At 40.1% G+C, this 24700-nt stretch overlaps 1 protein-coding gene across 1 annotated transcript in view; it reads right to left on the reverse strand.

Annotated features, from left to right (window-relative positions):
- Positions 1 to 19281, reverse strand: part of Tmem71 (transmembrane protein 71) — a 37475-nt gene extending 18194 nt beyond the window's left edge. Inside the window, exons 1-5 of the mRNA XM_042264951.2 lie at positions 18954 to 19281; positions 17464 to 17546; positions 15942 to 16002; positions 11545 to 11757; positions 9692 to 9840 (exon numbers count right to left, since the gene is read on the reverse strand). Of these exons, the coding sequence (XP_042120885.2) occupies positions 9692 to 9840; positions 11545 to 11757; positions 15942 to 16002; positions 17464 to 17503 (463 nt within the window). The 5' untranslated portion in view covers positions 17504 to 17546; positions 18954 to 19281. The remainder of the gene's footprint in view (positions 1 to 9691; positions 9841 to 11544; positions 11758 to 15941; positions 16003 to 17463; positions 17547 to 18953) is intronic.
- Positions 19282 to 24700: the final 5419 nt, after the last annotated feature.

A 24700-nucleotide genomic window follows, 5' to 3' on the forward strand; every position in this document is an offset into this window, starting at 1 on the left:
TGAAATGGTATCCTAACATCCATGTAGGCAAGGAGATGGGTTATCTCACCCTCAATCTCCATGTGATGTTAGGTGGTGAATGGGTTTATTTGAAGTATACACGTGAGCGTATGAGCTTGACATCATTACAACATTAAACTTCATAACAAAGATAACTCCTTCTAATTTGCCCATTCACTCATTTGGCATTTATTGAATGTAACTGCATATCAGACCATGCTGTTGAGAAGCAATAGTGGATTAAACACATGTCACCATTTGTTTCATGAGGTTTATATTCAGGTAGGAAATGAGCGGCAGAATATATTGTGATAGGTGTCACTACAGAAATCCACCCTCTGTAAAACACATGGAAAAGGAAATAGTGAATACCAAATACATGCTTTATTTTATCATTCACAGAAGATACTTGGTGCAAAAAATAGTTTCTAAACCACAAATGCACTCTCCTATAATGGTTCATTCATAAATACATTTTACTAACCCTGAAATTAGACTATCAATGCTTCCCAAAAAAATGGTCAAGTTTGATCTCAAATCCATGCAACATAAAAGGTTGAAACATGCTAAGATAACTCCTAGGAACATATGATGTCCTCAACATGAAGTCACCATAGCATGATATTGGGTTGCCGACTCTTGAGCTGAATTTTAAGTTTAAAAGACTCCAAACTCCCCATACCAGAACTTTGCTGGAAAGGATGAATATAATAAGTAAGAATGACTTTCAACTATATAGGTGGTGCCACAACTTGACTCACCAGAAGCCACTGATTTGATTCATCTGGCTTGAATGTCCTAAGAATTCTCAAGGCTCTGGCTTTGATGGTCTGTGTGACCTCTACCCACAGCTTAGTTTCACTCCCATGTCTGCTGGTGAGGACTTGAGACAATGCAGAACCCACTGGCAGAAGTCCTACATGAAATGCAGGTGTTTCCTGGGCTGGCTTTAAAGATGGCACACATCCAACACACATTCTTGTAAAGCCACATGCTTAAGCTCAAAATAAAAGGTCATTCCCAGCAGGCAAGCTGAGGCCACTCACAACCCTCAACAAGAGCTATGGCTGAAGCTGACAGAGATGGGGGATGGAAAGAAGTATTTGTAAGTCGTAATTAAAGGGCTGCTGTTTAAATGTTGCTATAGGGCATGAGGAAAGGCCCTTACTCTTAAAGGAGGCAGAAAATTAGAACCAAGTCCCTGCAGGGCTGAAATAGTCTATTTCCATCCTGAAAATATGAGGGGGAAAACAAAACAAACAAAACAAATGTTCAGTAGCTCATCTCTAGTCAATAGATGGGAGGAAACTATGTCCTTGGCATTTTAAAAGTGGGTTTCAAGTTCGACTTTGTACTAATCCAGGAAGTTAATATTTCTTCCACCAGTACTGGCCCTTGATAACTGCCAGGAGCCAGGATATAGCATCACTCAATACGAGCTGCATAGCTTCCCTCAGAGAATGTTCACAACCCTACATCACAAAATGTACAGAGATAGCATCTCACATGAGAAAAGAAAATAAATATGGCTATGAAGAACTCTAGGTAAAAGTTGCCTAAAGCACTCATTCAATCCCTGCTTAGACTTCAGCTTTGACCTGCTGGCCTGGTATTTAGGGAAATTATTTTACTTTTGGGGAAAATGATGGAGTAGTGATGAATATTTTGTTTTTCTCTCAATTGCAGTCTCACCTAGTTTTTGATTGGCTAATTAGACAACAATTTCTAGGGTTCATAGGAGTCTTGGTTGCATGACTAATGAATATTCAGACCAGAGGCTCCACATGTTTACTGAGTCCATACATGTGGGAAGAATAAAGAGGAGTAGAAACAGACACTGACCCAAAGGAGGTGAAAATCCTAGTGTGTATAGGGGTGGGGGAGCTCAATGAGGGGCAGACAGGAAATAAGGCACTGTTGATTGAATAGAGATACATGTAACCAGATATCATTTATTAAAATACAACATACAATTTGATGGAAATTGCCAAGACTTAGGCTTCAGGATATCTGGAATATGAATTATAATAAGAGGGTCATAGGTCATTTTATTTTAATTTTATGATCTTTAATTTATTCCTCTATAAAACAGATAATTTCTAACTTCCACAGTGATGTGATGACTGAGTAAGATGAGAAGTGTAAACATCTCATAGCACAAGATATATGAAGGACCTGAAGCTTTTAGTATTAATATACATTATAATATACAGAATTCATGGCTATATCTGGGATGGTCACTTCAAAGGTGGAGACAGAAAGGTGCTGGGTTGTCATTAAATAATGTTTCCAGATGGAAAAGATTATCCAGAATATGAGTTTATTATCATAAATGGCAAAAGGAAGGTGTTTTACTTTGAACTGGACATCTAAGAAATTGCCCTTCCAAGTAAGGATATCTTGATTATTCCCCCAGACTCTTCTAGGCTCCATACGTATATACTCTAGCCCCTCTGAATTTACTGTAGGACAGATTATATCCTCTGCCACCTTCTCCTCAATGAGTTGAATGTGTGTAGTGAGAGGTCTCCAGAAAGGACACAACTGAAGTGTGAGGAGGAATAGCTATGACCCTAATCTGATTTTAGAGGGAGTATAAACTGAAGAGAAGGGGAGAAGAAAGAAGCATTCTGGAAGTCATTTTTTTCTCATGCATTGAGAACCTCAAGAGAAGCAAGCTGAAGTTGATATCAGTCCTATTTAACAATCAGAAAGGCCTTTTCTGTTTCCATTGCTGTCAGGGAAAGCCCAGCACATGCTATGACTGAGGAAAGATGCCAGATGGGACGAAGGACTGAAGCAAGGCAGGCTACAGTGACACCCCAGGGAAGTCCTCAAGCCAGAGGATTTCAGAAACTGCAGCAAGACTAGAAAAGACAGGTGCTTCATAGACACAGAGCCAAGGGGTCTGCTGCACTTATCATCTACCCTGCATGGATTGCTCATTCAAGGAACTAGAAGAGCCAAGTCCTATTATAGTGAAAGCCTAAAAAAGAATGTCTGAGTCTGCCTGAGAAAACACGGGGAGATTTCACAGAGGAGGACTGAAGCAGAAACCTGGAGGGTGAGTAGAAATTCTGACAGAAGACAGTAGGAAGATAACGGACCAGGCACAGAGGGAGAAGATGAGAGAAAAGAGAGGACAAAGCTAAGACACCAGTCTAAGAGACAATATGGTAGGTTCCCAGTGAGTGAGCTCTGTATGGCTAGATAGAAGAATAATCCTGGGGGTGATGACCTCAAGATGATTCTCATTGGACATAGATGACGTAATGTTTTCAAAGCCTCCTGTCACATTCAGATTCTAAGATTGTTCTGTGAGGAATTTGGAGTCAGTAATGAATGTCCAGAGTAAATGTGACATGAGCCTTCTGGCTAAAACACTCTAAGCAGTGAGCCCTGGGAGCTCTTGAGTCTTCATTGCAGAAGCTGGAGTGACTTGGGAACACTAAGACACTTGGGGTCCTCTTAAAAACAAGGGTTTTTAATTAGGTGGTATTCCCTTTCCCTGGGACTTCTTGGTAGCATCTGAAGGCACTTTTGCTTATCATAACTTGAATTGTGTGGGCTATTACTGTCATTTGTGAATAGAAGCTGTACATGCTACTAACATGCTATAATGAACTGAGTGGCTGACACAATGATGCCTGACCATCCCCTAAGACCAGTTACACTAAGATGGAGAATTCTGTCAAGGGGATAACAGACCAAGAGTGTAAGGTGTTGAGAGCATTAATATTCTTCCAGTCGCTCTGAGGAGTGTTATTTTTGCTATTTGCCCTTACTCTTATCCAAATACCCTGTTCTCTGCCCTCATAAGACAATTCATAATTTATAATCTTTTACAAAACTAGACTATGGGATATGTAATTCATGCGAACTCTTGATTAGTGTTCATCTCCATCAATGATTTAGATTGAAAGCTCCATGAGGAACAGGCAACCTCATCTGCAGCAAAAAATGTAATTAGTACCCAGCTCATACCTTGCTCTCAATGTTAATGAATGGGGAGATTATGTGAAGGTGAGAAATTGAGACAAGTACAACAAGGCTACAGTAACCACAGAGATGGTGGGTCAGTTTTCATCCCTATAAAAGCCAAGGCTGATGTGAGATAGAGGCATCAAGAAGTGCCAGTCTGTGGCCTCACTCTCCATGTGGCCCTACATAGCCTAGATACTGAAACAATGAGCTGGAACTTTTGAATGGGGAAGTACCTGCCACATATTTCTTCCTACTATTCTCCCATAGCTTCTGGGCACTTACCAAAGCAGCATAAGAAATCATCTTTGCTGGTTGCTATAGATGAAGAAAGCAACAGATAACCAACCAGTAAGGACCACATGGTAGAGCTTGTCCCGGAGCATGCTCACTGTAGCACTGCTCACAATAGCCAAATACAGATGCAACTTTAGTGTCTGTCCACAGATGGATGCATAAAGAAAATGTGGCATGTGTATGCAATGGAATGTCGTTAAACCTTAAATAAGGAAGGTAATCTTGCCACATGCAACATCATGGAAGGACCTGCATGATAAATGATCCAGTGTAAAAGGGCAGATACTGAGTCCACTTCCGTAAGGATAAACTTACAGAAGCAGATAATTCAGCAATGGTTACCAGAGCTTTGAGAGTTAAAAGGTGGAAAAACTTGGAAGTATAGCATTTCCATTACATTAAATGGACGAGTTTGAAAGATATGTATGGCACAGTCCTATTGCCTGTATTTATTAATACATTTATTAAGAAGATGGATAATGTTAAGTATTCTTAAAACACACCTACACCTGTGCGCACACACAGAAGGATATAAGGTGCCTTGGGGAGTTGTTTTGTATGCCTTTTATGTTAATTATGGAGATAAATAACAGGTGTTTGCATATAGCTAACTCATTAAATTTTACATATGAAATGTGTACATTCCTTTGTGTATCAAGTACACCTCAGTAAAGCTGGAGAGAGAGAGAGAGAGAGAGAGAGAGAGAGAGAGAGAGAGAGAGAGAGAGAGAGAGAGAGAGAGAAAGATGACCAAATTAATGTAGAAGAAAATATCCAGGACATTCCTGGCTGGTCACACATTCCTGAAAGGCAGTTCTATGATTCCAGAACATGAAGCAGGTTCTGTGGTAAAAGGAAAAATGGCCCTGTGCTGCTTCTGAGGAATACCTGGTCTAACTCAGAGAATTAGCACTGAGAAGTAAATAAAACAAATGGCTCTTGTGTTGGAAATCCTGCACAGAACTTTTAAATGATGCCATTAAACACAGAAATCATAAAATTTCTTAATATTCAAAATGACCAAGGAGATAGTTGTCTCGAAAAAGATGTGATTTGCCTCAACCCATACTTTTCTTTGACTGATTTCTAGCTTCTGCTAAGTTTAATAATAAATGAATGGATCTTAACACATCAAACATTTCAGCAATATCTTTAGTTGTATTGTTCTTCAAAGTACTAATTGTATGCTGTTTCTCCTGTTTTCTCTAAATTCACTCCTATATACTGCATATGTTCCATGCATACTTTCCATACCTTTGCACATAAAATAAGCATTCTATTACTTCAGAGAGAGGCATGGAGCCACAAATAGACATAACCATTGAGGACACATATGCAAGGGGCCTTAGTCCTAGAGAAAAGCTCTGAGTTGAAGCCTGTGACTTGCCTGTCCTAGGGCCAACAGATAGGAAGGGCTAAGGAAGATCCTGTTCCATTCAATTCACCCTGTGTGAATTCTCTATTCTCTTTCAGGGTGACTCACAGGTCCAGGAACACATTCCAAATTGCAGTTTGGGGTGGGGGCGGGTCTTGGGAACTGCAAAATGCCAATGCTGAAGAATGAATTGCGACTAACGAGGGAAGGTATCTCTCTCTGTGTGCAGCTGGCGAAGGGGTGAGAGGAGGACAAGCGAAGCAGGCAAAATATCCTCTCGTCTCAAAAATGAAGTATGAGAAAATCAGGGGAAATAGTGTTTGATTGCAGCCACCGCACAGAGAGAAAATAGCAAAACAATTTAATTTTGAATTCTTCTGGAGTCTTCTAACTAGGCTATATTTCCAGAGGAAAAAAATAAATTGCTGATAAATCAAGAGGCCTTGGGTAAAACCGGAAAACTAGATGTCTGAGGAAATTTGATTACAGCTGACAGCAGAGATGAGAGCTTTCCAAGTCTTGTGTGCACCCAGGTTGACTAATTACTGATTTTTTGGAAGGGGTGGTTTGATTTGTTATATTTAGAAGATATTTGACAACCATGAGAATTTTAATAAGATACCTCATGCATGTGAAGCGCTTCTGTGGTCCAACTGCTTTCAAGTTGTTTGGGCACGTTTGGAAGAACCAAGTATGGATGCCAGATGCCAATTTCCAAATATGTGGAAATGGCCTTTGTAAAAACCATTCCCCAGTGTCAGAGTTTAAATGTGAAATGTCTTCCGTGAGTTCCTGGGTTACTCACCACCTGGGTTGGAAAGGTTATAGGGTTCTGATCGAGTGGACCTTCACTGGAGGAAATAGGTCATTCAAAGTAGGCCTTAGGTTTTTGTTGTTGTTGGTATTTTTTGTTTTGTTTTGTTTTTTAGCACAGCTCCACTTCCTATTTGCTTTCTGCTTCCAGACCCATAGACACAGTTTGACCAGCTGCCCTACTCTCCTGCCATCAGATCTTCCCTGCTGTGCTGGACTGTTTACCTTCAAACTGTGAGCCAAGGTAAGCCCTTCCTCCTCCAAATTGCTTCTTGTCCCAAATTTTGCCACAGAACAAGAAAAGTAAGCAAGACACCAGCTATAGTTACCAGGCACCATTTTCCCGTTCTTTGCCATTTCATGGAAACTGGCTTCTCTTGGTCACTTACAGTTTTCTTGGAATTGTCTCTTTTAGGCTTTTATTTGAAAGGAAACTTGATTTCAAGTATTTATAGTCACCCTGAGAGAGTAAACACACACACGCTCATGAAAGAAATGTAAGTCTGCTAAATACTGAGCATGTTCATTGGCAAACAGGGGGACTGGAGAGATGGCTCAGCAATTAAGAGCATTTGATGCTTTCCCATATGGTCCCAGTTTGGTTCACAGAACCCACATGGAAGCTCACAACCAATTGTAACTCTAGCTTCAGGGGGTCTTAGCCCCCTGGCCTTGGAGGTTACATCTACACATAATTAAGAACAATACAAATAAATCTTTGTGGAGGGAATGTGTTGAGTATAGAGCATCAACCCCAAGCTCATTTGATAGTTTTATGAGTTACTGCACTTCCTCTTCATAGCAATCTTACATGGTATTATCTTTGTCATTATATTGATAAGGAAGTGGAGATCAGAAAAGTTATTCAATGTGCCCAAGAACACACAAGTGGGAAGAGGTGGTTCCAAGACTTGAATTCAGGTGCACTTACCCCAAAAGACAGGTCCTCTCATTACTCTGTTTTCCTGTCTTTCAAAGCTGGCACTGACAGCTTTCTTTACACAGTTCTCCAAATGAAACACATCCGTTTGTTAAACTTCTCCCACTTCCTCAAAACCTCCTTCAATCTGTCACAAACTGTCAATTCTACATTTAAAAAAAAATCCCTTAATTCTTTTCCTTCTTTTCACTCTGTACAATCTTGGAATGCTTGTTGCTTTTCTTGCTTCTGAGCTCACATCAGCTAACCTCCATCCAATCTTCCCTTGCATACTACTAGAAAACTAACACTGAAAATCCAAATCTGATGTGTCTTTATCCTGCTTAAGATCCTTCAAAATCACCCTTGAATCATTAGGTAAATTCTTTCTCCTCAATAAGGCACAGAAGGTTCTTCAGCCCTCCACCATCTGTCTTTCCTAATCCAACCCCCATGTCCTGCCTCCTGTCTATGTCCCGTTTAGATTTCCTTGCTATTGGAACGAGAATGCACTTGGTTTGATTAATCATTTGTTCATATTATGTGGCTAGTTCTTCATTCAACAAGGTTTTATTGTTTTAAAATGAATCTAGCATTGTACACACCTTCACACACACACACACACACACACACACACACACATACACATACACACAAAAAATAGAATCTTCATATCATTCCAATTGGGAAATTTATACCATCCATCCAATTTTCTCCTATTTGTAACAATTTATAATACCTCAGAATATTACAAAACCAGGAAAAACTGGATGGATGGTACAAATTTGCATTCTCATCACTTTCCCCTTAATTATACTCTGTGTAACAGTTGTTAACATGATAAATAATATGGTTTGCCTATTTTCCAACAAAATATAATGTCCATAAAAATAAGCAGTTTCATTGGCTTTACTCAATGCTGTACTCGGGGCATAGACAGTTTCAGCCCCTCCTTAAAAAGTCTTCCTAATTAAAAGAATGAATTCTTGTAGAGTTCTCAACCTGAAACCAACTCATTGAAATGGTCCATTCTTACAAAGATGTATCCGAGGGATCAGAGTGAAATGCGTGTAAGGGGAAAGAACAAAGGTGAATTTGAAGATAGACCAGAGACATGGGATTGAGATAAGAACAATTGTGCAGGGACCCATGCTCAGCTGGACCTCACTTTGAGCTCAGTACTCTGCTGTCACATTTAACATTTTTTTTGTTCCAGAATCTTCATTCTCATTTTGTATTGGTTGCTAAAATTTTAAACCAGTTCTAAGAATCAGAAGACAGTCAAAGGGATTTATATGTGTTAGGAAGGAATGACTAGTCACAATATAAACCTTGGAAAGCCCATAATCCCAGCAATTTGGAAGGCAGAACAGGCAGAAATGGCATTCTACCTCTGATTTGCCTCGTAAGCCACTCATTTCTTAAGACCCTCTTAGATGTTATTTTACCTGAAATGCTTGTGGCCTTTTCTAGGCTGAGCTCATACAACCTTTCTGGTTTATGTGTTAGTTTTCTCTTCATCATTCTCTCCATGCTCCTAACCCTGCTATAGCACTTAAGGCATTATATTGTAATTGTTTACAAACCTATTTCCCTCCTTATCTGAGAAAGGAGTTTTCCAAGGTTAGAGTTGTGTTTTATTTAGCTTAGTACAGTGGTTTCCATAGAACATGTAAATGTAGTCAAGGATTTGATGAGTGAATAACAAGGGAATAGGCTTTGAGTTCATATCATTGCCTTTATACACATAGATTTTGATGCATGAATGCATGAGCACATATTTATATTAGATATGTAATTTATATAAGTATATCAGATGTTTCAATGGAATATACACATATATGGATATGCATATGCATGCATATACCATGTTTTTAAACTAAAGCAATTGAGACTTAACAAAGTTCCTATCCCAGTATGCCAAAACTGAGATTTGAATCCTGACTCCAGGTCACTGTTTCCAATATAGGTCTTCTAAATTTGCCTCCATTACCACTTCTCCACTTCTATTCCATATACAAAAAGCCACATTGGAAATGGGCCAATATTTTCTGAGTATTATCAGCATTCTAATGCAGCTATTTACACGCTGACTTTTTGCATGACATGCCCTTTGTATTTCAACAATAGTGTGGGTGGAAATATATCAATGAAATTTTAAACTCTGGCTTCACCCTCTCCATCAAAATGATAGTCATCTCTGGACTGTGCCTTGGGCCAGGACTATATGACTGTCATTCATAAATGACATCTCATCATGGAATGCAAAAGTCAAGATCACCATTTTTCATTTCAGTGTTACATACCCAGGCTCCTGATGCCCTCCAGCCAGGTGTCCTCACTTGGAGGTGAGTCGGCATCTCCAAAGATGCTTCCATGCAGCCACGATTTAGAGGCTCTGAGGTCCAAGAGAGAAGAAAGAGAACGGTGGGTTCTCTTTTTCTTTCTAAATATTCTGGGAAGAAATGAAAGCAGTGAGTAGCAGTCACCTCAGGTTGGAAACAATCCACTGGGAATGATTTGAAGCACAGAGGAGGCCTATGACCCAAATCCATACCTCCAAAGTTTCTTACAGGTCTACTGTGTTCTGGGATTCTGAATTAAAGTTCCCCCAAAGTAACCACACCTTATACCACATATCTACTGTGGAAAGGCTGGAATGTCACAGAACCAGAGCACATTATCCCATTTCTGAGATTTGGAAAACGAGACCCAGAAAGGTTATGTTATTTGACTAAGGTCATCCAACCAGTAAATGATGTAGCTTGGAAGCAAATCTAGTAAGTCTGACTCCACAGATACTGGTCCTAACCATCACATTGTGTTGGAGATACTCTAAAGAATTACGTAGAAAATGCCCACAGAGAACTGGAATTGTATTGGGCCATGAAGCTAGAAAGATAGTAAAGAGTGCTGTATGTTTCCTTGGGGACCTTGGGTTTAATGTTAGTGTAAAAGAAACCACAGGAATGTGTCTTGGGAAAGCGAGGGGTAATGATGTGACTTGGTTTTCATTTCCGAAGACTCTTGGCCACAGAGGATGGCTTGGAGGGGCAGGATTCAGGGCAGGGAGATATTGAAAGTTCATGACAATGTCCCTTGTTATGCACCTGTCTGGGACGTGCCAACCTGTGTGCTGAATACATTATGTTAGTGAGAAATGCTAAAGGGCTGATCCAGAACCAAGTAACGTAAAGAGGAAATGGGTTGCTTTTCTTGTGACAGCACTCGACTCTTGAGAGTGGCATCTAGAATCACTCTCAGAAGATGCATTTTGAAGTGGCTTTCCCTCAGTGCAAAAGTAGGTTAGAGCAAGCTTTGGATTTTATTTATTTAATTTGTATGTAGTGTGTGTGTGTTTGTGTGTGTGTGTGTGTGTGTGTGTGTGTGTGTGTGTGTGTGTGTGCATGTGTGGAAGCCAGAGGTCCTCCTTGAGTATCTTTCTCTATCACTCCCCAGCTTATTATTTGAGACAAGCTCTCTACTGAACCTGGAGCTTTCTTGATTGGACTAGATTGGTTGGTCAATGAGCTCCATGATTGCACTTGACTCTGCCTCTCCAGCTCTGGGATTACGATGCACAACACTGTGACTGGCTTTTTGTGGGTGCTAGGAATCTGAGTACATGTCCTCCTGCTTGCCCACAAGGCCATTGACCCACTGAGACATTTCTTAAGTCCTAAGCCCTAGTTACTCATGGTTCTCAATTAGGCTAATTTTAGCCTTCTTTCTTGCCAGAAGCCCCTTCCTTAAGCTATATCCCAACCAAGCTACTTGCATTCTCCTAATTGTATCAGGGTTTCTCAGAGTCCTTTGTCTGTACCTTTTCCCATGACATTCCATTTCCTACTTTGTTTCAGCAGGCACTTCATGTCTTTTAGAATTCATCATCACCATTTCTAAGAAACCTATGTTTCCTGTTCCCTAAATGAAGCTGGCATCTTTCTCTTTCCCTCCACTGTCCCTGATATTAGCTTCCATCCCAGCATGTGTATTACTTCATTTCGCTATCATTTGTTTTCATATTGGCTTTCCCAGCTTCCAATTCCTCTTTTATTCCCATGCTCTTGGGCAGCATTAAGTTGTTTATCAGTGTGTGGATGAATGAATGGTGGGCAGAATGGCCTTGAGAAGCCTTTACACAATATTTTCTACTTACTTAACTAAGTTCTCCTTGTACATAACACTGGTATGTGAGGGGTTCAGAGTGATGTGGCCATCTGAGTCACAGAGGAAACTGTCCTCAGTCCAAATGTAGTAGCCATTGGTGAGGAGTCGGGGGCTTCTGCGGCAGACATAGTGGGAGCCTGTCAGGGGATCTATGGAGCAGCATTCAAAAGAAATGTCTCCATCCAGGAAGTCACAACCAAAGCTAAAAAAGAAAAAAGGAAGGTCCTTTAAGTCGTTACCAAGTACTTGCAATCATAAAACCCCATAGGACTATCTAGACATTATGAAGGCAACTTTCATTCTTTACATTTAAGATTGTCAACTACTTCCACAGCCTTTAGCAGTGGTGCTCTTAACTTTCAGGGTGTTGGCCTTGAACGATACAGCATTTAGTTCTTTCTATTTTGAATTTTGGTGACAACATTCTGGCCAACCAGCTCCTTCACCTTAGGATGGATCTACACACTTCAGATCCACCTTAGACTGCTATTAGTCCATTCTTAGGGAAACATTGCCAACCAGCCCTTTCTGGGATGCTGGAAACTCATTGTTCTCTTCATTCAATACAGCTTAAGTGTCATGTGCCACATCGTCACTCTTGCCACTGTACTAGAGAAGCTACAATTTCCTTTCCTTTAAATCTCCCACTTGAGAGATAGCCAGCTCTTTGATGGCAGCTCCCGTATCTTACCCAAGTCCTTTCTTTTCCATGCTATAAGTTTTCCCATTCATATAACTCACCTTTCTTTGGCAAAAGGTGACTTTGAACCATTTACTGCTTTACTGGGACTCCTTTTCTCTGTTGTCAAATAAAAGCATCCTTTTCTTTCTTGTGACAGGCAAGGGACACTTAGGTGTATCCATCCGGAGGGGACCATGATTGTCACCTCCCTCATTATAGAATTCCTTTCTTAAATTACAAAGTCCAAGACTACCCTCATCTAACCTCATCACCAACATATTGTCTTGCCAATTGAACCAACTGTCAATTTCTAGTAATTTCCCCATACCTTTAATCATATCACCATTTCCAGATGTCTGTGTTCACTTCCCCTTAGAATATCAGTATATAGTAGACTAAGGGAAGAGATTTGCATCTAAGAGCTATGTTTTTTATCATAATTCCACAAATTGTTTTTGTTCTTTTTACATGCTCTTTTTCTGCATATTTCCTGTACATTATGAACAAAAATCTGTATATTGAAGGTTATTTAAGCCCCATAGTTTCCTCAAAGATGTCATAATTTCATGGACAGTTCTTAATACTGATGTCTTTCATATTCTAAATGTTCCAAACTACACACATTGGTTACTATTTGAATATGCTCATCTTTTGTGATTTTGAATTCTGGGGGACTCTAACTGTCCTAATTTGCTTTTTTCTTGCCGTGATAAAACATTTGGACTAAAGCCAACTTGGGGAGGAGCGAATTTATTTCACTCTACAAGTTGCAGTCCATTCTCAAGGAATGGTAAGGCAGGGACTCAAGGCAGGAGATTGAAGTAGAAACCTGAAGGAACATTGCTTGCTGGTTTGCTTCCGGTGGTAAGCTAGTTTACTTACACAGCTCAGGTCCACCTGCCTAAGGCTGGCACCACTCACAGACATCTGGGCCCTCCTCTATCAAGTAGCAAGTAAAAAAAATGCCTCACAGACATGCTCATAGGCCAATCTATTTGAGACAATTCTTCAGTTGAAGTTCCTTCTTCCCAAGTGACTCTAAAGTTGTGTCAAGTTGACAGCTGAAGGTAACTATAACACTAACTGTATCAATAGAACACTTTTAAGGTCTTTGTATAATTTCATTAAATTGTAAATGTAGGTAAAGGTTAATAACTAGAAAGGAGACTGAGCAAAGATAAAAAACAGGCAATGAGGAAGGACAGAAGGTAGGAGAAAGGACACCTAGGACATGAAAGGGAAAGATTTTAGGGAAAAGGGAGGGAAGTCTAGAAGAATCAAGAGAATAGGGAGAAAAAAATGCCCCCAATGATTTGTAATATTTTTATGCTAATTAAAAATATTTATAGACTTACTGATGTTGTCAGGTCCTTACTTTAAATCATTGATGAAAATACTGAATGGTATAAGCAGAGAGACCTGAGACACTGGAAATGCCAGAAATGAGCTCTCTCCAGAGAGGCCTGGACCACTTCATTTTACATCATTTTTGCTTATCATTTCCTCTTTTTGTAGAAAAGAAAAGGAAGACACCAGTAATAGCACCAGATAATAATTGCCCAAGATCTTGATGTTTCTGAGTGAGAAGTGAGTTACAAATTCCTATTTTTTTGGCGGGGCCTTCTACCCTATGTTTCCTTCTCCATACTATTTGACCTCTTAAGAATTAATGGAGCACTTGGCACTTGGAAACTACAGAACTCAGACCTGTATTTCTAGCTGCCCTCTGAGGTTCAATCTTTAACCATTATTATCAACCTCAGTTTCTCTAACCCTGGGCATCTCTCCTTTCAAGTGTCCTTAAGTTTTTCTCTCCTTCTTAACTGTACATAAAATAGAAATATTTTTGCAACATCAACATTCTGGTAAGAGTATTCTAGGTGATACCAAATCTTTTCAGTGGTAACAAAACTACCTCTAGGTCTTGACGCTCATTTGAATTATACTGGAGGCATTCCAGCAGCTTACTGTCTTTCAATAGACTCTTTTCAATAGATTTCAGAAACCTAACCACACATACAACCAGCAACTTGCTCAACTGTGCAAATACCAAGTTCTTTCTTGTCTTAAGAAATGATAACCAAGTCATGGAAGAATTTTGCTTCCTGGTGGTGTTGGTGAAGGGACAGACTCCACCATAGCCTTTAAAAATTTTTGTGTAGTTACTCACATATTGGTAGGTTGTAAGCCATGTCTCATATCCTCTTTCTACATTTCCTACAGACATTACTTACTTTTTCAGTTTAAAAACCTATGAATAATTAACATATGAGCTTGTTGTTAATAGTATACTAATTAATAGAAATTAATTGAAGTTGCACCATGAATCTAGCCCCCAATTTTTTATTTGTTCTGCCCTTTGCAAATCTCACTAAAAGATAGGGATACTTATTATTCTCCTCATATAGCAAGAAAAAAATTAAGATTTATCCAAAAAAAAAAAAAAAAAAGAAAAAAATTAAGATTTAGAAAGGCAAATTAATTAGCTGTTTAATACAGTTTACTTGCAGAGAAGCTACAATGCAATCCTAGTTAAACTGGTCCAACATAAACTCATATTTCCTTGGCTGACTCATATAGTAATGTCAGAAGACCTGAAATTTACAGGAAGGGCAAATTCTAATTTCAGTGCTAGATTCCTTTTATCTTACAGGTACATTTCTGAAAATGTTGGGGAAACCTCAACTAATGCCTGTGGAAGGAATAACCGGTGGACAGAAGCTTGGTAGAAAAATCACAGGAAGGAAAACAAAGACTCCATTGCAAGTTTGAACAAAATGTTGGAATCAACTAGTTTGAGTAGAACATGAAATGTGACCAGCTTGTACACTGGTAAATACTGTGACCCTTGTAAAATGAAATGGCAAGACACAATGTGATGGTTTGTATGAGAATGATCCTCCTAGACTTACACATTTGAATGCTTGATCTCCAGTTGGTGGAACTGTTTTGGGAGGAGTAGGAGGTGTGGCCTTATGAGAGGAGATATGTCACTAGGGATGGGCTTTGAGGTTTAAAAAATCCATGCATGTTCCAGTTAGGTCTTTCTTTATTTGCCTTATGCTTCTAGATCATATGTAAACTCTCAGCTACTGCTCCAGCACCATGCTTGCCTGATTGCTGCTGTATCCCCCTGCTCATGGACTGTAACTCTCTAGAATTGTAAGCTCCCATAAACAATGTCTTCTATAAGTTGTCTTCATCATCATGGTGCTTTAATATTACAATAGAAAGCAACTAAGATACCAGGTTAAGAAAAGAAACTAAAGGGGCTGGAGAGATGGCTCAGGCATTACGAGCACTGGCTGCTCTCCCAGAAGTCTTAAGTTCAATTCCCAGCAACCACATGGCAGCTCACAACCATCTATAATGAGATCTGGTGCCCTCTTCTGGTTTGCATACATACATGCACACAAAACACTGTATACATAATAAATAAATACATCTTTAAAAAAAGGAAAGAAACTGAAACCCAGTCATATCAAAGTATTCAATGTAGTTTTCCAATCAATAAAGGAATGGTTACACCTGCCTACATACTCACACTAAAAAGAAAAAAAAAACAATCCATTCTTAGAGTAGACAAGTTTTTAGTTGCTAATGCACAGGCCCAAAAGTATATAGCCATGGTCCTTTTAAAGCAACACAAAATAAGATGGGCAGGAAGGAAGTTTGACTTAACAGAGAAAAACCCCATGACATACCTTGGGAAAAGGCATGTCGGGGACAGCTCTCCAGAAGGTTCTCTGTTTGACCTGGAAGAATCTGCATACGGAAACAAGAGAGAAATTTTGAACATCTCACCAACATGTATGATCGTGATTGGCAACAGGGGTGACCCATAAGCAGGTGTGCCTAGATGATGTCCCAGCCTTAGCAAGAAGACAGCAATGTGATAGAGCAATGTGAAAAGCTAGTTACAAGGAATCCACTTGTCACCACTCCCCTATGGAAAGCACAAAGTAATCTAGATGCTTTTGTCTTCTGTCTTTCTCACACTCCACAGTCCTTAAAAGGTTTCTTTAGTGGAGGGTGACAAATCATGACCACCGAACTGAGCTTATGAATGGAAGAGAAAAAGCATCTTGTGTGATGTTGTAAAACATCAAAATCAATTGCTCAGTGTGTTGGCTATTGTAGCTCACTCCATAATCTGAGGAATTCAATTACTGGCTAGGGGTTCTGTTATTAGTGCTTAGTAGATGCTTCTGCTATAGCAAACAGAAGGCATTGTTTGGGCGGAGTATAAATTCTTGATTTTGTGTGTGCAAGTGTGTGTGCATGTGTCTTCCTCTACTGCTCCCCAGATTTTTTGATACAAAGTCTCTCACTGAACCTGGATCTCATCAGTTTTACTAGCATGTCTCCTCAGTACCAGGATTATAGGTGCATGCCATCATACCCGGCCCTTTATGTGGGCGATGTGAATCTGAATTCAGGTCTTCATGCTTGCATGGTGAACACTACATCACAGTGCATCTCTCTAGCCCTGGGTTTGATTTTGTTTCTATTAAATATATAATTCTTAAAGGTATGAGACCTGTGCAGTCTTCATTAAAGAAGGCTTAATCATGCACTCTGGCTTAGCCATAGGCATGACAATGGGCTTCACCTGGAGGAGGGTTGCAGGTGATTAATAGTCTAAACTGTGTCCCATATATTTTATAAAAGGCAGTGGTGGTATCCAGACTTCTAACAACCAGGCTCAGTGAAACTTGGTTTCCTTACTGACAATTACTACTTAAAACAAATAAGGTGATTTAGACTTTCAGCTTGGGCTTTTCTTTTTAATAGTTGAAAACTGTGGGTGTGAGAAAGGCTTAGAAAGGGGGTTTGGGGAGAAAAATAAGAGGAAGGAAGAAACTCAAAACCACTACCGTTTGAACAACGCCCTTATTTTCTGCAAGTAGCTATCAATCTTTCAGCGTTTTTTTGTAGACAGTTTTGCATCTTAATTGTAGCCAATAAACAGTCTCCTTTCACATTTATGCATAGGCATCTAAAAAAACAGTGATTTTTTTTATCCTAAAAGGAAAAAAAATACCACATTTCTCTCAAGGAAAGAAATGAAGTCAAAATCATTGCCAAAGCACACACTGGCATTTAAGAAACACAAGCTACCGACAGATGGCTAATGGTCTAAGTATCAGCAAAATCAAAGCAAGGAAATTGCTAAGAGGACTCTAATCGTTCAAAGATAATTGCACAGAGCAGTTTCACATTTACTTGCTACTGGTGTCGACATCAGTTGAGAGACTCGGTACATCTTGAGAAGGCCGCTCGTTCAAACTTCACAGATTTTTTTTTTTCTGCAAAAGACGTTTAAAAAAAAGATGGACTATATATTAAAAATAGACAAATGATGCCAAAACAGATGGCATCTACTAATTGCACTAGTCAGATTTGTTTGCTGAAATGGTACAGAGACGTAGGATTGATGACAGCAGACCAGATTGTGGGGCTTCAGTGAGGTGATGCCTGCTTCCAAGACTTCAAATTCTAATTTTTCATTGTCTTCTTGCATAAGTCTGAATATTCTGTAAATAAGGGCACCATTTTGGGAGGAAAGCAATACTTACAAAGGTGGATTGGTCATCCAGATTAAATAGTGTGCATTACTTAATTAAGAAATCTGAAACAGCGACTGGTTCTAGAGTCCTTGAAACAAACTCATGTGCATTTAAACAAGCCAGCAGAGCGCAGCTTCATTATCGCCTTGCAGAGAGTGCTTGGGGACTGGTGCCTGTCTTTTTTGCTCAACAACATGAACCACTGACAAGTGGCCGTGGAAGGGGCCAGTGCTTTCTGTGGTGGCTATCAGCCTGAACATTCCTAAACTGCATAAGCTACACTGAGCTACAAATAGCACACCACCACCCAGATTACAAAGCTCCATTCCTAAAAGCATATAATTTACTTTTCAATTACAAAGTAAGCATACATCCAAGCATACTATTTGTGTAAACTTTGATCAGTTACTTCTTATCATACATTTCTACCTCCAGGTGGCTAGTGAATTTTGAGTGTGTGTGTGTGTGTGTGTGTGTGTGTGTGTGTGTGTGTGTGTGTGAAATATATATGTATATCACTAACCTGGTAGTTTTGTAAGGTGAGACTGGAGTCTTTTATGATCCAGTAGCTCTGTCCATACATTTAATAAAATGGCAACTAATAATTGATTGTTATAGCATAATACATTAAATCAATCACATCAATTCTAGGACTCAAGATAGATTATTTTAATAATATATGCATGAATCTTTCCTATACTCCAGCTTGTAAGCTCCCTTTAAAGAAGACAGGAGGCATTTCTAGAATTTTCTGAAGATTTCTAAATCAAAACACACATTTTTAAAAAAAATCATTGGTTTGAAAAGTAAAATATTGCTCACAAGCAAACATATTAACATGTCCCTTGTCACTACAGCACTGACAAATACAGTAAGAATATATCCGGTCCGAATGACTGCCTGCTAGTTTTACTCAAGCAGTAAGCTTACTTTTAAGTCATGACATTCTGCAGCAGAAAGTAAGGTCTCACTCTTTGATCTTACAAAAGCAAGTAGCTGTATACAGTGAGTATAATGCCAGTTAGTCAAGAATTAGTAACTGTGAAAACAACTTTCGTTAACAGCTTAAGAACTTTGCAAGAAACAGACTCTGTCTACCAGTTCATCAAAGCATTGCATCTGTTCTGAAATATAACTCGCTCATACATATTCCTCCACAGGGAGTCCCCAGGCTCTTCTTCCAACTGATAAATGACAGGATGATTGCTGAAATATGAAGCTTCCCCGTGGTTGGCAGTGCAGAAATCTGGACCCAGCAATTCTTCAGCTGAAAGTCCCGTCAGAATGTCAACAGGTGCAGAAGTTACTTCACAAAGGGAATCCCATCTCCCCTTCTGGTGGAAACTGCCCACATCCCTCCTGTGGGTAGGCATCCACAGCACAGTTTAGTTCTTCGGTGGTGGCCTCTGGATCTTTCGGCTGTTTCCTAGAATAGACTAGCTTGTCATTCTTGGGAGAGTCAGCCTCACAGACCTTGTTTACTTTCAAAATCAGACTTCTTAACTAGAGGCAGGGCAGCAGAATGAGGTCATACTTCCTGTCACGATCGTATCAGTGGTGTTCTCATAGCGGAACGTGGTGAAGACAGCAGACCTTCTTGACCAGCAGTAGAACATGGGCAACCCACAGTCAGGTCAGCTGTGATCAATGAGGGTTGTTTCTCAGAGCTACTGTGTCACTTCACCCTGTATGAACATGACAAAAACTTTCAATCAAGCAACTCTTCCTGTTTGTCATTTTCTGATCACATTCAACTATGGGTAGTATGTAATTATGTTCTTGATTGAATTAGCCTAAATATATGGAAGATAATGCATAAATGCTATTAAGTTCAGGATGCTATAAAGGAATATGATTGTGGGATTTTATGAGAATTTCCACAGTACTAATCTGTTGAATCAAAAAAGTGTGATTTCTTCCCCAAAATGTTCAATGGGTAGTATTCTGCATTTATATTTTATTAGAGTTCAAGTCACTTTGTGCTTCTGCTCACATTTATGCTTTTTAAGCAATAAAAGAACTAATCATGCCAGGAACACTGAGGTAACACGGGCAGTGGAAAGAGCCTGGGATTCACAGTCTCGCAGGCTAAGATTAAAATGGCCTACCATGAAAGCTGTGGGACCTCAGACTTGTTACTTAGCCTCCTTGAATTACAATTTTATCAAATTTAAATGTAATAATCTATACTCCCAAAGTCGTCTTGGAGAATTAAATGACATGAAAGAAGAGCAAAATAGCTGGATACCTGAGAAAATGTCTAAGATGCATTCCTTATTAGACTTTATCAACTGACTTCTTTGTGGAGAGTTTGGTTGGTTAGTCAGGTGGATAAGTTGGTTGGTGTCAACATTCTTGGGGATCCCTACAGTACTGAGGGTTTTGTTTTTTTTATGTTGGGAGACATCAGTATTATTTCTACTTAGAATCCAACATTCCTTCCACCTCCATTTTCTCTCCCTGGGGCTCCAGCTATCACCTCGTTCTGCCTGGATTTTATGCTAACATTCCAACTGTCACTTGGCCTCTCTCCAATACATTATGCATACCACATACGGAATTATCTCACTATGAAAATCTGATTATGTCATTCCTTAAATTAAGACCTTCGATGGCTAGTCTGTGCTACTCTTTCATAATAAGCTCCAAACTATCCCTGCAGCCTATAAAGTCCCATGAGGTCCAGTATTATCTTAGTTTGAGCCGAGTCATGCACCCATTGTGTCATCTAAAATCCAACCATGCTGACCTTCAGCATCCCATCTTTCCCAGTTTTGCTTTCACCTTAGAGCCTTTTAACACACCACCTTTGCTTCTCCATCTTGTTCCTAGATAGCTTTTTCTTTAACCCTCTCTGACCCTCCTAGATCAAGTTATAGGGTCTGTAGCTCTCTATACTTGCATTGGAATGTGCATCATAGCTACAGTTAATGAACCAAGAGTCTCCTGATATTCAATCTGCTTTGCTGTGAGTGTTGTATACTTAAGGCCTATGATTTTCTTGTTATCTATCAAGGTCTTCACATTTCTTATGAGGTCCACTGCACATTAGGAACTTAAAAATATATGAGTTGCAAGTCTGCCATCTAAGTCAATCTGGGCCTTTTGACACCCATAGTACAGAATTTTATCATGGCTTGACATTGCTCTTCTGGCCAAAGCCTGGGAAAGCTCATAACCTGCAAAGAGTTGCAGGGCAATCATTTTATCACAGCAGTTACTTCACAGTAAAAAAAAATATCCAAACCTTAGTTGTTTGTAGTGATATGTTTTTACTTTCACAGGTGGTGGCTTTGCAATTGGTCACCATGACTAAGCTGAACTTTTCCCCCAGAACTCTTTCCATTCCATTTTCTACCCAGCAACTTGTGCAGAAGGTGAAATGTATAAATGGAGTGGGCAAGCATTGGCTGATTATGTGAAGGTCCATGTGCTGGTTAGTTTTGACTGTCAACTTGGCACAACCAAGAATTAACGGAGACAGGAGTCTTCTTTGAGGAATTGCCTAGATCTGATTGGCCTGTGGCCTTCTTTGGGGGGCTACCATGATGGTTAGTTAATGTAGAAAGATCCAGCCCATTGTGGACAGCACCATTTCACGGACTATATAAGAGGAGAGGAAGCTCACTGAACACAAGCAAGCATGGATGTGTACATGCCACCTCAGCTTTTAACTGTGCATGTGATGTGACTAGCTGCTTGAGTTCCTGCCTTGACTTCCCCCGAAATAACGTACCACAGACTGGAAGTGTAGTCCGTGCAAACTCTTTCCTCCCCTAGGCTGCTTTTTGTTGGTGGTGGGGGGGAATATTTGTCACAACAGCTAAGCAATTCATGTAGGTCAGACTCTGCTTGTATCTCATTTGTGCATATATGCATAGGACATTTGGATCTCTCTGTGGACTAAGCTCAAAGCTCCAGTCCCTCCTGAGTCCTCCTCGCTGACTTCACAAAGCCTAGTACAGAAGTAAGGATGGCCATGAAGAAAGACCATCAGATTCTCTTCAAAGCATCTTATGTAATGGGGTTTGGGACTCTCAGGTGGGAACAGGCCAACATGGCTGGTAGTGACAGATCTAAATCTAGTTGACTCTTAGGCATTTTGGTTTTCGTTGCTTTCCTCTCCTCCATGCCAATCTTCTGAACCTGACCAACTGTTCTCTGTGTTTCCATTCTGTGCTGCTTAGAAGAACACCGACATTGACTCTCTAATAGTGCATATTTGTACGAGGTTTAATCTCCTTTAAAATTGCATGCCCCATATTGCTAGTTATCCTCTTTCTCTACTTCAACTAGATTAATAGGCCCTGTCCTGTGTTAGCTATACACTGGCTACAGTCTAATGTGCTTTGGACTAGAATTGTATTTTGTTTTTTGTGGTGGGGGTATTAAACTTAAGGATTTGCACATACTGGGCAAGTATTCTCAGGCTATGCTTTTACTTTCCTAGGTAGTGGCTTTGCCTTAGGTCCTCATTGTTTTAGTATCCAGTCTGGAGAATCAGCCCTATGATAGACATCGCCCTTTATTTAAAGTTTTATTTTTGAGATTTCTTCATTGGTATTGTATGCATATGAGTGTTTTGCCTGCATGTTTGAAAGTGCACCATGTGCATTCAGTGACCAAAGGAGATAGAAGAGGACATTGGATCCCTCAAAACTGGAGTTACAAATGTTTATGAGCTGCTACTGTGTGGGTTCTGGGAACTCAACACAGGTTCTCAGAAAGAGCAGCAAGAGCTCTTAACTGGTGATCCACCTCTCTAGCTCAGACACTCCTATTTTAACGAAGAGTGAAAAGAATAAGAGAGTTTGCAGAAACACATGGTGACTTCTAAAGCTCGTTTTTACAACAGGCACTTGAAATTTCCACTCATATGTCATGCATGAGTTGAAGCAGCCTGAATGGCCAAGCTCAAAGTCTCTACAGTGCAAAAAGTTAATTTTATCAGTAGGAATCATCACAAGTCAGAGTAATTGACAAGACAAACAGCAGATAGCTGTAGGAGGAGGAAGTTACTGAAATAATGTCTAATTTACTGTAGTCCTTCACTGGTCAGAGATTCTTACATTCTCCACCCTTGACTTTCAAACATGGTATACTCACTTCTCCCCAGAGGACAATCAAGACCCAAATCAGTCATGGCAGCAGAATTCAAGTCTAGGGATCTCATAGTGACCTCTTCCCAAATGTGATCCCTCTTGATAAGGGGACCACGGAACCATCTTGTCTTCTCTGCCCAACAAGAAACAAGCAGAGTAACTCCCACCCAAACTCTAGAAAGAGGGGTGATGGGATAGCTGGGGTGAAACCATGGAATTCTGAGACTGGGAGATCAGCTGCTCAGATGTTGCAAGTGCCCTGGAACCTGTGAGTAGGCAATGTGCTCAGTACAGAGCAAGTTCTAGCAATGCAACCAGCACCTTAGGCAACTGGTTTGGGCTTCTGGCTATGGATATTAAAAGCTTTCATTTCCATGGCACTCATTACCTGACCCCTAAAAGTTAAGAAAATGAGCTTTCCATGGAGCCTGCAAAATTCCCCCAACAGACTTTTTACTTGCAGAAGTTGGAAAATGAAAAGAGGTTCTGAGTCTTTGGCTTCTTTCTCATAATCTTCTTGTGCCTTAGCACCTCTTTGGTTATGCATTACATCAAAAACACAGTTGTCATATTTTCTCCATTTTATTCCATCAAATTCCCTATGTTTGTGTCACTACCTGTCGTTCATTTTATACTTGCTTCTGTCTTTATTCTTAATTGCTGGCATGTTGGGCTTATGCCCAAATCCATGACTTGCTTCTTGGATTTCCACCAAGTATCATAGGATTCATTCTTGGACACCGTCTGTCTTAGTCACTGTTCTTCTGCTATGGAGAGACACCCTGATCAAGGCAATTCTTTATTGGTGAAATTATTAAGGCCACTCTGTGTAGTTAAAGGGGAGGTTTATTTTGTGGGGTAACTTACAAGTGAAGGGATAGGCTACAGGGTCTGACAAAGGTATAGCGCAGTCCAGCAGTGTTCTCTGGAGAACTCTGCTCAGTCTACCTCCAGCGTCCAGGGTCCAGGAACCAAGAGAGCCAGGACATCTGGATCTCAGGTCTTCAGGGTCCTCTCTCGGCCCTGCCTTGTAGGCATGACAGTTACCGAAGCCTCAATGGGGGTTGAAACTTCCTGATCAAAGCTGGAATGGCTACCCACTACATCTCCCCCTTTTGTCTAAATAAGAAGGTTCTAACCTAATACAAGACTGTATACAAAGGAATGGTTATCAAATATTGTCCAGGAGTAATGAGGGATATAAAGACCTAGATAAGATGGAACTACAACTAATGTGAACAATATCAAGCAAAAAACACATACTAAAATCCAGAGAAGTCTAGAGTGTAGGTAAATGGCATGTTACAAAGATCATTCCAGGTCAAAGCTGGAATGGCTATCCACTACAACTCTTATGAGAGAAAGCATTTAATTGGGAGCTTGCTTACAGTTTCAGGGTTCATCTTTCATAGTTCTTTGTCGTCTTGGCAAGGAGACTGGCAGCACACATGGCACTGGAGCAGTAGTTGACAGCTATATCCTCATCCTCAGGCCACGAGAGACTAATACTGGGCCTGGCTTGGGCTTTGAAACTCCAAAGTCCACCTCCCATGATGCTCTTTATCCAACAAGGCCACAACTCCTAATCCTTTAAATTCTTTCACAGTGCTACTCCTTGGTGACTAAGTATTCAAATATATGAGCTCCAAGGGGCAGCATTCTTATCCAAACCACCACACTATTTCAAATTTTTCAAAGTTTGTTGCTGGAGGGCTTCTCTCCAGGTTCTACCAACCCCCACAGTCCCACAACCCACGTATAAAATAATCACTCAGACACTTATAATACTTA

This window comes from Peromyscus maniculatus, chromosome 20 (assembly GCF_049852395.1).
Source record: "Peromyscus maniculatus bairdii isolate BWxNUB_F1_BW_parent chromosome 20, HU_Pman_BW_mat_3.1, whole genome shotgun sequence".
NCBI classification, from domain to species: domain Eukaryota; kingdom Metazoa; phylum Chordata; class Mammalia; order Rodentia; family Cricetidae; genus Peromyscus; species Peromyscus maniculatus.